The 14191-nt window shown below is 40.3% G+C and overlaps 1 protein-coding gene across 5 annotated transcripts in view; it reads right to left on the reverse strand.

The window, feature by feature from the left end:
* Positions 1 to 14191, reverse strand: part of NEIL3 (nei like DNA glycosylase 3) — a 72000-nt gene that overhangs the window by 6362 nt on the left and 51447 nt on the right. For 4 of the 5 annotated variants that reach the window (XM_073643557.1, XM_073643534.1, XM_073643548.1 and 1 more), the window contains one exon: positions 2963 to 3137. The exons of the other annotated variant lie outside the window; for it this stretch is intronic. In XM_073643557.1, coding sequence (XP_073499658.1) covers positions 2963 to 3137 — 175 coding nt within the window. The remainder of the gene's footprint in view (positions 1 to 2962; positions 3138 to 14191) is intronic. 5 annotated transcript variants of the gene reach the window in all.

A 14191-nucleotide genomic window follows, 5' to 3' on the forward strand; every position in this document is an offset into this window, starting at 1 on the left:
GGTACCGAGATGAGATCCTCAGACCCCTTGTGAGACCATATGATGGTGCGGTTGGCCCTGGGTTCCTCCTAATGCAGGACAATGCCAGACCTCATGTGCAAGATGAAGGCATTGAAGCTATGGACTGGCCCGCCCGTTCCCCAGACCTGAATCTGATTGAGCACATCTGGGACATCATGTCTTGCTCCATCCACCAATGTCACGTTGCACCACAGACTGTGCAGGAGTTGGCGGATGCTTTAGTCCAGGTCTGGGAGGAGATCCCACAGGAGATCATCCGCAACCTCATCAGGAGCATGCCCAGGCATTGTAGGGAGGTCATACAGGCACGTGGAGGCCACACACAATACTGAGCCTTATTTTGACTTGTTTTAAGGACATTACATCAAAGTTACATCAGCCTGTAGTGTGTTTTTCCACTTTAATTTTGGGGGGGACTCCAAATCCAGACCTCCATTGGTTAATAAGTTTGATTTCCATTGATGATTTTTGTGTGATTTTGTTGTCAGCACATTCAACTTTGTACAGAACAAAGTATTCAATGAGAATAATTCATTCATTCAGATCTAGGATGTGTTATTTGAGTGATCCCTTTATTTTTTTGAGCAGTGTATATACCAAGCGGAGACATTTCAGAACTTTTTCCACCTTTGATGTCACCTGAAATCTGTGCAATTCAATTAAAAAAGTAATACTGAAATCTTTTCGGGGGAAAAATAAAAACAACTAAAGAACTAAAATAATGTGGTTGAATAAATATGCACACCCTTAGAATAATGCTATGTTGAACTACCCTTTGATTTTTTTATTTTTTTTTACAGCATTCAGTCTTTTTGGGTATGAGTATCAGCATTGCACATCTAGAATGGGCAGCCTTTGCCAACTCTTCCTTGCAGTAGCGCTTCAAATTTGTCAGATTGTGAGGGGATTTCCTGTGTATAGCGCTCTCTTCAGGTCAACACAGATTTTCCATTGGATTCAGGTCAGGACTCTGCCATTCCAAAACGTTGATCTTCTTCTAATGAAGCCATTCTTTTGTTGATGCTTAGGGTCGTTCCCATGCTAAAAAAGTGAATCTTCTCTTAATCTTCAGCTTTTTAGCAGAGGCCTGAAGGTTTTGATGCAAAATTCACTAATATTTGGAACTGTTCATAATTCCCTTGACCTTGATTAAACCCCAGTTCAAGTTGCTGAAAAACAGCCTCACAGCATAATGCTGCCTCCACCATGCTTCTGTAGGTATGGTGTTCTTTTGGGGATGAGTAGTGTTGGCTTTGCACCAAACATTTTTTTTGAATTATTGCCAAAAAGTTCAAACTTGGCCCCAGACTATCTTCCAACATGCTTTTGGCAGACTTGACGTAGGTTTTAGCAAAGCATAGTCAGGCTGGGATATTTTTCTTTGTAAGAAAAAGGTTCTATCCACAGGCTAGATATATCAAGAATACGGGAGATTGCGGTCACATGCAGTACTTGCCAGAAATTCTTGCAGCTCCTTTAACATTGCCGTAGACCTAGTTAATTTCACGGTTGTGACAAATTACACCATTTCATGATAAGCATCTTCACAATATTCCAAGGTATGTTGAGTGCCTGAGACTTTTTTTGTACCCCTCTCCCGACTGATAGCAAAGGAATTTCATTATTGAAAGTTATGTTGTAAGCTGTTTATGTATCATGGCTTTTGCTGTAAAATGCAAGAAAATCCTAATAGAACAGTTAAGCTTTATATGGAGAGAATAGGAATCACTGTAACTTATGGCTTCTGTGTACTAACTACTATTTAACATGAATGTTAGGGCTCATTCACATTACTGTATTTTCGGTCTGAATGCTGTCTGAAAAAAATGGGCAGCGCTTGGATCAAGCTTATTTTATCAGACAGTTCAGATCTTTTGGTTGCCGAGAGATGCTACTGAGCGGGCGCCATTTTGCTTTTGGAAAAAGAATTTGGGTGCAGCAAAATGGCGCCGTGCATGCGCAGTAGCATCTCTTGGCAATAAAGACTACTGCGCAAGTGCAGGCGGCGGGGGCCATATTGCTGCAGGCAAGTTTTTTTTCTGTAGCAAAATGGCACCAACGTCGTAGCATCAGCAAGTGATAGATGCTACTGCACATGCGCAGGCGTCGGCGGCCATTTTGGGGGATGTAAATTTCAAACTGGCAGAGAAATTACAAAGGCAATATTCAAAATAGGAGGCAGGTCACAAAGCACAGTGACCTGTCAGAGGCCAGTGAGAGGAATACATAATGAGAGCACAAGTTACAGCTCCTCCCCAAAGTCCCGCCCCAGAGCATGAGTATATCATGTCAGAACTGAAAATAAAGATTCTAAAAGAACCACAGCACGGATTTCATCAACAAAGGTATCATTTTACTCAGTGTAATGGCGCCCACCTGACAGTGTATGTGGTTTACTAAGCACAATCCTGCTGACCGGTGCGCTTTAAGTTCTTTGTGCCAAGTTCTACAAAATGACACAAGTAGTGCATGAATTTTGCACTAAATAAAAAAATGCTTTTCTGTTGTCTTTTAACCTTTTTGTGATTTTAGTGCAAAAAAAGTTAATTTTTTTACTAAACTGTCGCAAAATCCGCACAAAGAAATTCAGGCATACATAAATTTACTCTGGGGAAGGCAAGGGGGGGGGGGGGGGGTTAGTTGGGAGGAAGGTGACTGGAGTACATTTGCACAAAAACAGTTGTGACAAAAAATACATTTTATGAAGCAACTTTAATATCTCGAAACCTCAAACCACACACACAATGAAAAACATTAAACAAATTGGCCCATACATAAAATAGACTTTAAAACTAAAAAAAAAAAGAAGAATAAAGAGCAACTGAAAAACGTCCTAAAAACAAAAAACAGGCAAAAAAAGGCTCAGATGTAATAATGAATCTGACCCCATACATGAGTGACTGCAGGGCACAGCTGAATGTGAAGACTCAAGTTTACTCACTTGAAAATAGTCACATTGTCTTTCCTTCGGTAAAGCACAACTATAAAACTGTCTTCCTTTGTTCTCTCCATCTTTTCGCACAACACGAAGAACAGAGGGGCGGTTATGCTTACTGCAGTGGGGGCCATTTGCATTCAGCGGAGTTGAGCCCCCTGTAATGTTAACAGGTGGTGAACTGTAAGAAAGTCATAGCAGTACAATGAAGAAATCTCATATATACAAGAAAACATATGTAGTGAATCTTTAAAATTAGCAGATAAATAATGGAAATCTGTAAGGTTTTTGCCACCTTATCTGAGACCAGCATAATTCTAAAACAACAATTCCAATTATGTGTCACTTACTGGGCTGCAGTTTTGGTAAAACTCATGGTTTTATCAGCAGGAGATTATCACTGATTATCACTTGTCTATTTACGCCTTTATATTCATGAGATCTGTTATTCCCGCCCCCACCAAGGATTAGCAGCATTCTGTGTAGTTTGCATAGGCAGAGAGCTGCCAATCAGTGATGGGGGAGGGAGGAGGGGGTTATACAGAGCTCAGCATTCAGAGAACTGCTAGATCTGCAGCAGATAAAACATTATCAAAAAATACAACATGCAGCCATGTAAATGATATATCATTGGAATCAGGTTTTCTGCCCCTACATCATGCTTCTCTCAGATGTAATAGCAAAAACCCAGTGACAGATTTCCCTTAAGTCATTCCTGTGGATGAGGATGGTTTCAAGGATCTATAATTTAATTGGTTGTGGCGAATTTAGAATATTGGACTTTCACTTTTTTTTCTTCCCTTCCTTCCAAGAGTCATAACTCTTTTTATTTTTGCATCAGCAGAATTGTGGAATTATTTTGACACCATTCATTTTACATAATGTACTGAAAAACATTTCCAAGTCCATTAGAATGAGGGCAATTTTGTCACACTTTTGTCTTTTTTTTTTTTTACATTTATTATGTAGTAAAAATTACCTGGCAACATCACCCTCCAGGTCAGTAAAATTATGCAGATACCAAAATTTTGATTTTTTTTCTTAACCACTTTGCACCAGAGCCTGTTTTTGCCTTCGTGACCGGGCCAATTTTTTCAATTCTGACCACTGTCACTTTATGAGGTAATTACTCTGGAACGCTTCAACGTATTCCCCTGATTCTGAGACTGTTTTTTCATGACATATTGTACTTCATGATCGTGGTAAAATTTCTTCGATATCACTTGCGTTTATTTGTGAAAAAATCGGAAATTTGGTGAAAATTTTGAAAATTTTGCAATTTTCAAACTTTGAATTTTCATGCCCTTAAATCAGAGAGATATGTCACAAAAAATAGTTAATAAATAATATTTCCCACATGTCTACTTTACATCAGCACAATTTTGGAACCAAATTTTTTTTTTTTGTTAGGGAGCTATAAGGGTTAAAAGTTGATCAGCGATTTCTCATTTTTCCAACAAAATTTACAAAAACATTTTTTTAGGGACCACATCATATTTGAAGTCACTTTGAGGAGTCTTTATGACAGAAAATACCCAAAAGTGACACCATTCTAAAAACTGCACCCCTCAAGGTGCTCAAAACCACATTCAAGAACTTTATTAACCCTTCAGGTGCTTCACAGGAATTTTTGGAATGTGGAAGAAAAAAATGAACATTTAACTTTTTTCACAAAAATGTTACTTTAGACCCAATTTTTTTTTTATTTTCACAGGGGTAACAGGAAAAAATGGACCCCAAATTTTTTTGTGCAATTTCTCGAGCGTGCTGATACCCCATATGTGAGGGAAAACCACTGTTTGGGCGCACGGCAGGGTTCGGAAGGGAAGGAGCGCCATTAGACTTTTTGAATGTAAAATTTGTCTGAATAATTAGCGGACGCCATGTTGCATTTGGGGAGCCTCTGATGTGCCTAAACAGTGGAAACCCCCCCACAAGTGACACCATTTTGGAAACTAGACCCCTTAGGGAACTTATCTAGATGTGTGGTGAGCACCTTGCACCCCCAGCTGCTTCACAGAAGATTATAATATTGAGCTGTAAAAATAAAATTTTCACATTTTTCCCACAAAACCGTTTTTCATCCCTTAATTTTGCACCATGAAATTTGTTGTGCAATTTCTCCTGAACACGCCGATACCCCATATGTGGAGGCAAATTACTGTTTGGGCGCACGGCAGGGTTTGAAAGGGAAGGAGCGCCATTTGACTTTTTGAATATAAAATTTGTTTGAATAATTAGCGGACGCCATGTTGCATTTGGGGAGCCCCAAATGTGCCTAAACAGTGGAAACCCCCCACAAGTGCCACCATTTTGGAAACTAGACCCCTTAGGGAACTTATCTAGATGTGTGGTGAGCACCTTGCACCCCCAGCTGCTTCACAGAAGTTTATAATATTGAGCCATAAAAATAAAATTTTCACATTTTTCCCACAAAAAATGTTTTTCATTCCCTAATTTTGCATCATCATAAGGGTAACAGGATAAATTGCACCATGACATTTGTTGTGCAATTTCTCCTGAGTACGCCGATACCCCATATGTGGGGGAAAACCACTGCTTTGGTGTACGGCAGGGTTCGGAAGAGAAAGGAGCGCTATGTTGGCTGGGATAGGTTGCAGACACCATGTCACATTTGAAGAGTCGCTGACATGCCGAAACAGCAGAAACCCCCACAAGTGACCCCATTTTGTAAACTACACCTCTCAAGGAATTCATCTAGGGAAGTAGTGAGTATTTTTTATTTTTTTAATTTATACCATTGGGCAGTGAAAAAAGCATAATTCTATTTTTAACCACAAAAAAATGTTTTACCCTCAGATTTTACATTTTCACACAGGGCAATGAGTAAAAATGGTGCCGAAATGTGTCACACAATTTCTTCTAAAAGTGTCAATACCCCATATGTGGCTGTATCGTACCGCTCAGCCGTACGGCGAGATCTGGGGGGGACGGAGCGCTATTTGACAATTGGATTACAAATTATTGTAAAATAGGCATTTGGATTTGGGAGCACACAATTTTCTGAATTTCTTTTGGGGGCAAGGGCCATTTCGCTTTTCCAGAGCCTTTCTGCTACCAGTAACTTGGAAGTCCCTTATATTTTTAACAGATGACGGACCTGAGTGGGGACTAGCTTTTTTTTGAGGACTGAGTTGAAGCTTTTATTGGGAACATTTTATGTAACATTTATCCGGCGCTCTAGGCTGAGCACTTACATCGGGGTTTCCATCTAAATTTCCAAGTGATGTAATTCAGATGAAACCCCTGCGGGATCCATTCACTGTAATGAGGCAGCAGAGTTACTCTGGACTCCGTCTGGCCTCTGTTTAGCGGTGTCCTTTTTTTCAGAAGTGCACAAACTGTGGCCAACCGCACTTTTATGCACGCCTAAAACAAATGACACCGTGGGATCCCAGTGGCCTATATCTGCCTCATTACAGGGAATCTTCCGTCATGGGTTCCGTCTGAATCACGTATTTCAGAGATTTACACGGAAACTCTGGGGTAAGCGCTCAGCGCAGAGCGCAGGATAAATGTGAGCAGAGCCTTACTGCGATCTTTGGGAGACATAATAAACCAATCAGTAGCAGGTGAAGAATTGGTTTTATTTATTTTTTACACCGTTCCTAGTGTGATATAACTGATTAAATTACTTTATTCTTCGGGTCGGTGCGATTACAGAGATACCAGATTTATATCGGGTTTTTATGACCGACAGCTGTCACACATTAAAAGACGCTTTTTTTTGCAAAATCTAGTTTTTGCATCACCATATTTTGAGAGCTATAATTTTTCCATATTCCGGCCGACAGTCATGTGACGGCTTGTTTTTTGCGGGACGAGTTGACATTTTTATTGGTACCATTTTTGGGTACGTGACATTTTTTGATCGCTTTCTATTCCGTTTTTTGGGAGGTAAAATTAACAAAAACCAACAATTCAGGAATTGTTTTTTGAGGTTTTGAGGGTTTTTTTATGCCGTTCTGCGTGTGGTAAAAGTGATCAGGCAGCGTTATTCTTTGGGTCAGTATGTTTAGAGAGATACTACACTTACTGTATTTTTTTTTATGTTTTGGTGCTTTTACACAATAAAACAATTTTATAGAAAAAATTTTTTTTTGCATTGCTTTATTCTGAGCGCTATAACTTTTTTATTTTTCGGCTGATGGAGCTGTATGGCGGCTTTTTTTTGTGGAACAAGATGACGTTTTCAGCGGTACCATTTTTATTTCTATTTTGCTTTTTGATTTTTTTCCAGTTTTTGTTTGGCGATATGATGAAAAAGCATAATTTTTTTGCTCCGTTTTTTATTACGGTGTGCATAGAAGGAGTTAATTAGTGTGACAGTTTTATAGCTCTGGTTGTTTCGGACGCGGCGATAACAAATGTGTGTACTTTTTTTGGTTTTGTAAAAATATACGGATTTATTGGTTTAATATTTTATTTATTTATTTTGTGATTTTTTTTAAACAGTTAAAAACATTTTTTTTTTTTACATTTTTACTTAGTCCCTGTATGGGACATTAATTTTTATTGTTCTGATCACTGATCTCATGTGATGTAATAGACATGTATTACATTACATGAGATCTTTGCTGACTTTCACAGTCAGTGTGTCCTGCCAGGCTTCAGCTGCAGGCTGAGCCAGGCAGGACACCATATATGGCAGATCTGGAGGCGGTCATGTGACCTCCAGCTGCCATAGCAACCCCAGGTCCTGGAAGGTATCAGGGGTCGTCGGAGAGGTAAGTAAGACGACCCCCTCTCCTTTGTCTATCTTCTATATGCCGCGATCACTATAGATCACGGCATATAGAACATAGCAAAGGGTTAACATCACTGGGACCTGATCCAGTCAGGTCCCGATGATGTTCCCTGTCAGAGCTAAGGCTCTGCACCGGAATCGCAGCGCTTGCAGGACCCTGGGGGTCCTGAGCGCTGCGAGACCACCCACCGTTTTTAAACGTCGGCGCTGCACAGAGCCCAGCAAGCGTCGACGTTTATCTACAGTGGGCGGTCGGGAACCGGTTAATGGTGAAAACAGTGAAGAAATTTGCAAAATAAATAAAAGATTAGTTTGGCTCGTTATTTTCTAAGCTTTTTTTGGCCCCATTGATAAACCAGTGAGGCTGTGCTTCTTGTGCAGAGTTGTAGTGGTTGATAACATTGGCAACATACGAATATTTGATTGTGTTTCATTGCATTTTTGTGTTGAGGTACGTCATCAAGAAAATGGCAATTTTGTAATTTCGATTTTTTTTTTTTTTTTTTGCGCACTTTCCCCATGGGTTTCATAATTTTATGTTGCAATACATCTTATTTTTGTGCAGCAAATCTGTTAATTTTTATTTTTTTTATTTTCAATTGAATAAACAGGACAATGCGATCTTTTATTTTATACAACTTTTTTTTTTTTTTACCTTAAATTGTATTATTAGTTCCCATAAGGCCATAAACCCGCAACCATTTGATGAATTGTTCTATATCATGTAATACAGTTTTACAGTATACAGTAAAAATGATCTGGTCTGTGACTGGGCTTAAAGGGGTTGTCCAGTACAACCACATTTTAAATTAAGTAGTCTCATTTAAAAAAAACAAAACAAACAAACAAAAAAAAAAACAAAAAAAAAAAACACACACCTCCAGAACTGGTTCCAGCGATGTTGGCGCTAGGATTTGCGTGACACTGGCTGCTGTGCCATCACTTCTGCGGATTATGAAAGGTTCACGCATTCGACCAGACCTTAGACAAGTGGAGTAGCCCAATAACAATCACTGACTATTTTGTCCTGTGAGCCCTGCAATCAATGTCACGGGAGGCCCCAGCATTGCTGGAACGGCACCAGGGTGAAAGGTGAGCATATTTGTTTGTTTATTTTTTCACAATATTAAATTTAACCCCTTAAAGTGCACCTGTCAGCAAGATTGTGCTCAGTAAACTACATACACTGTCAGGTGAGCGACATTATACTGAGTAAAATGATACCTTGGTTGATGAAATCTGTCCTGTGGTTCTTGTGTAATCTTTATTTTCAGTTTAGAGATGATATACTCGTGCTAAGGGACAGGCTGTGGGGGGCACTCTATCTGGTGCTCTGTTTACTTATTCATCTGTATGCTCTTATGACAGCTCACTGATCGTTCACTGACCTGCCTCCTATTTTACATAATGCATTTAGTAGTGTGGGGTTAGGTAAAAAAAAAGTTTGAATCAAGCAAAAATGGCCGCGGCAACCGAGCTGTAGAAAAAGTTTTTTTTTCTCCAACAGAATGGCCGCCGCACGTGCGCACTAGCATATATATCGCCTGCCGATAGATGCTACAGTGAATGCGCGGACGCCGTGGCCATTTTTGCTTTACGCAAACATTTTTTTATCATTTTAATCAGTGTAATGTCACCCACCTGACAGTGTATGTAGTTTACTGAGCACAATCCTGCTGACAGGTGCGCTTTAATGACCGCTGATACCCATTAAAATGGCAGTCATCAAGGGGCCTTAAAACTGTGATTAGAAGTAGATAGCGCCACCCTGGGACTGCGGTATCTAAGTGGTTCACAAGAACAAAAAGCCCCACGATCGTAATCGTGGGTGCCGATCGTTGCCATGGTACCTTGAGGTCACGTGATGACCCCAAGATACGGTGGCCTGTAAGATCCTGCTATATAAACAGGGTCTTACAGGCTCTGTCAGCGAGTCACTGACAGGTCTCAGGCACTGCAGTACATGAGAACCATTCTTGTACTGCTGTCTGTTCAGTCTACCTCCCAAAAAGCGTAATAAGGCTCGGGTCAGATGTATCCTGCACTCTCTGCTGAGCGCTTACAACGGGGTTTCTGTGTAAATCCCAAAGAAACACACTCATGAGGCAGACACTTTGGACTTAGTCTGTTCTGTGTTCCGGTCGGGCTATGTTCTTTTAAGGGTCTTTTTAGTGCACAATTGTGGAAGACCCAAGCTCTGTGCACACCTAAAAACATGCATGCCACCGGAACAAATGCAAAAAAGGGCATACAAAGTGTCTATCTCATTATAGTGAGTGGTTCTGTTTGTCTGAATTTTATTTTCTCTCCAGAAACAGCACCATTCTTGATACTGGTATGTGTGTGACATTGGAGCTGAGGCATTGACTTGTAAGGATTGTCAGCTGCAAAGACAAGACACAGCCCATGGAAAAGAGTGGCGCTGTTTTGGAGAAATAAGACGACATTTTCTTAATTTAGGACAAAAAGAATAGGAAGATTTGTTGTAAAATTTCTGCAAGTGTAATATAACCCCTTCCAGTCATCTGGTTAGGATTCTTTTTACAGTAAGTGCATTCATTTCTGTAAGCCCAATTCAGATAAATGGGCAATTCTCAGAGAGGTCTCCAACAAATCTTCAGTGTGAATATTTTCTTGAGTTCCTATGGGCATAATTAAGAAACAAACCTCGTTTTTCATAAAGGGATATCTAATAAACTGAGGGGACTATGTACGGCTGCTAGAAATATGACACAAAGGCTGCCTATTGTGTCACGTACAGGAATAACTCATTTACTTTTCATTAACGTTGGTTACAAATGCACACAATAGTTTAAATATGTAGCTGTGGCTCGCACTAGTGCCATGAATAAATGATAACTATACAAGGAGTGTTTGCATTGATAGAAAAATATTTGAATCGTTTTCGGAGGTTGTCACAGGAAAAACAAAGTGACATTTCTAGAAGGCAATTACAGAGTCACATTGTTCTGATGCCACCGCAGGAGATACGTGCCGAGAAATTCCGTTAACAAGCAATAGGTGAAAAAAAAAAAAAGAAAACAGTCGCATTCGTTCTAAGTTAACAAAACATGAAGGAAAAAAATAAAGAAATCATTAGATGAAGAGAAAAAGGGTAGAAAATGTACTTTTAAAGGGAATTAAATTAAAAGGGATTCTATTAACTTTCAGACATAGGGTTAATTGGAAGGTAGTGTTCTAAAGCTACCCGGGCCGCTGCACTGAAAGCCCGGTTATACTTGTATTGAGCGTGGCCGAGCACATCTAGTCGGCACAAGACCGCAAACCTACCCCGCATCAGTAGGGTTACAGAGCATGAGAGGACCTCCAATACAGTTATATACAAATTTTGATACCATCACCAAAACTCTACCTATATACGCCACATGAACCGCACACCCAAATTTCAACTAGTTAACACACATTATCAGTGACGGGAGGGGAGGGGTGGGGGGAGATATAAGGGTGCCGTCATGGGTTCTGAAAAATTCCACTATCGATAATACAACCGCCTCTAGAACCTTTCCCCCGAAGTATAAAATCAGCAGAATTTGTCAAATCAAGTCTAGTGTGCTTATAGAACGTGGAAGAAGACGCCTTACATATTTGATCAATAGACAATTCCGCCTTCTTTGCCCAGAAGGCTGCAATTGTCCCAAATAGAATGAGCCCTCAGGTCCTCTGAAGCAGACCTACCACTTGAGGAATATACTAACTGAATGGCCTCTCTAATCCACCTAGCTGAACTACTTCTGGAGGCTTTCAGACTGTTTCTAGGACCCTGGAAGGAAACGAACAATGACTGGCTTCTCCTCCAAGATTTTGTGACCGAGATATAATTTATCAAGGATCTCCTGACATCCAGAGTGTGGAATTTTTCTTCCCTAGGTAAGAGCAGAAGGTAGGAAGAATGATCAACTGATTTCTATGGAACCTAGTGGCAACTTTAGGAAGGTAGTCAGGGACTGGTTTAACAACAACCATATCCTACAAAATCTGCATAAAAGCAGCACTAACCAAAAAGACCTGGATATCACTAACCCTGCGGACTGAAGTTAGCACTACCAGAATAACTGTTTTCAATGTAAGGTTTCTGACATATGAAGAGTCTAACAGTTCAAAAGGGGGGCTGGTTAGTGCCTCCAGCACCAGATTCAGATCCCAAGGTGGTACTTTTGGACAAGAAATGAGTCTTGATCAGCCACATGCCCTAATGAACCTTGTAATCCATCTGTCACTTACCAGGCCATAATTATATTATGCCCCTAAAGCTGAAACTTGTGCTTTAAGAGTGGATTACCCATGCTCCAACCCCTTTTGGAGAAGTTACAGGATAGGTTTGATTGGGACTTCATCTCCTAGTCTTGCCCCTGAACTGGTTAGAAACTTGTTACAGGTTCTACCATATATTTTTTGTTGTTACTGGTTTTCTACTACTGAAGTATGGTGGAGACCAAACACGTAGAAAATCCTTGTTATTTTAAAAGTTACCTCTCAAGTGCCATGCTGTCTAGTGAAGACCAGTTGCCTGGGGATGCCAAACTATGATGAGTAGATTCGGGATATCTGGCAGAATCCATGGATCAGTTACCGACATTAACCTCATGCACAAAAATCATGGTGTTTTGGGCCATTATCACTCTCGCCTGATCTTCCTCAGCACCGCTGGAATAAATATCACTGGTGGAAAGGCATAGGCTAGAATGAAGTCCCATCTGACTTTAAAGGCATCTACCATATGTACATTTTCTCTGGGATTCAGAGAGCAGAATTTATTTACTTTCCCGTTTTGTTTGTTTGTCTATACCCGGAAGACCCCATAGATTCACTATCTGTTTAAAAACTGATGATTTCAGGGTTCATCCTTACAGTCTCAGCCGATTGCGGTCTAGGAAGTCTGCTCTGTTTTCTTTTCCTCTTATGTGCAGCGCTTTTAACAAAGAGATGAGCTTCCGCTGTCTGAAAAGTTGCTTGATTACCGCCATTAGTGTCGGATCTTGTTCCTCCCTGATGATTGATATAAGCTACCGTCGTTTGGTCGTCCGACAACACAAGACCATGCCCGCCCTGTAAAGACGAGAGAAAATTCTCCACCGCCAGTAACTCTTTCAGATTGGAGGAACTTAACCTTTATTCTCTTGTCCAACCACTTTGGACTAGACGTTCTCCCGAATGAGCCTGAGGACTTGCATCTGTAGTTATGATGCTTGAAACCTGATTTACCCACGGGACTCTCTTTGATCGATTTTCTATGCTTAACCACCAAAGGAGGCATTTGATCACAGCAGCTTAATCTTCCTTCTAAACACTTTTTAGTGCACTTTCGCTTGTCAGGATATCTTGCTGTAACCTTTTGATATGTAACTGAGCTAAGAGCACCACTGGGATACAAGATTTCAGAGTCCCCAGCAATGACATTGCCTGCCTGAAAGTCATGGTAGGGTTATAAAAATGTATTATTGTTTTCCTATATATTTTTCCACAGTCATTAATTCTTCAATTGTAACTCATAGTGCACAATCTTCTACTACATTATATTTTTTACTGTTATCACTGCCAGTTGATATATTTTCCCATATGTGTATGGAAACTGTACCTTTGGCACAGCACAGCACTCTGTTAAAACTCTCATTCCCCTTCCGCTCGTTCTCCTTAATAAAACTTCACATATGCTTATTATATAGGTTGACCACAATGCACCTCCAGGCTTCTTAGTTGTCCTCTCTCCTAGACGCCGAAAACATGGCCGCCATTGTGCGCATGCGCACTTTGTCCTACTCCCTTGTGTCTCCGATGGCCTGCTGTGCATCTGCACCCTTGATGTCAGGGGGAACACCTTCCCTCGGCAGACGTGTGCAGATAGGGATGGATGATTTCATCATGCGCCGGATCTAAAGGCTCACATGGGGAGACTTAGTTAGTCTGGATATATACAGTACATCATTCATCATATACCCCTCGTTAAAGCAACAGCGAAACATGCGTCGAGGCTTAGACGGCAGGTGTCCTCTCACCCTCACCACCATGGATAAGCCTAATGATACTATATTTCTATATCGTGCCTAGACTGCCTTGACTTACATTATTTACCATGACACTGAGACGGCCTTTTCTTTTACTATGTGGACATTATTATGTTACACCAGAAGGGAGCAAATATACTGTCTCCTCCTTTTGCACTTTATTATATATATCTATATAGATAAATCTATCAATACATAAATATATGTCATCCTGAAGCCGTACTCCTGTGTCTGATTATATATGAGACCATACATATGTACTGATACCAGTCTGCACTTGGCAGGGTTTAACCATTCTGATTTTCTGATCTTTTCAATAGCCATGATTGATTGTTAAGGCTCTACACCCATTAACAAAATAGCTCTATACTTTTTCTTGTATCTTATCTAATGGACCTTTATACAGTTATATACAATTGAAACCAGAAGTTTACATACACTATA

Source organism: Phyllobates terribilis, unplaced genomic scaffold (assembly GCF_046119375.1).
Source record: "Phyllobates terribilis strain yellow unplaced genomic scaffold, ASM4611937v1 Scaffold_1__5_contigs__length_1240528914, whole genome shotgun sequence".
Classification (NCBI taxonomy): domain Eukaryota; kingdom Metazoa; phylum Chordata; class Amphibia; order Anura; family Dendrobatidae; genus Phyllobates; species Phyllobates terribilis.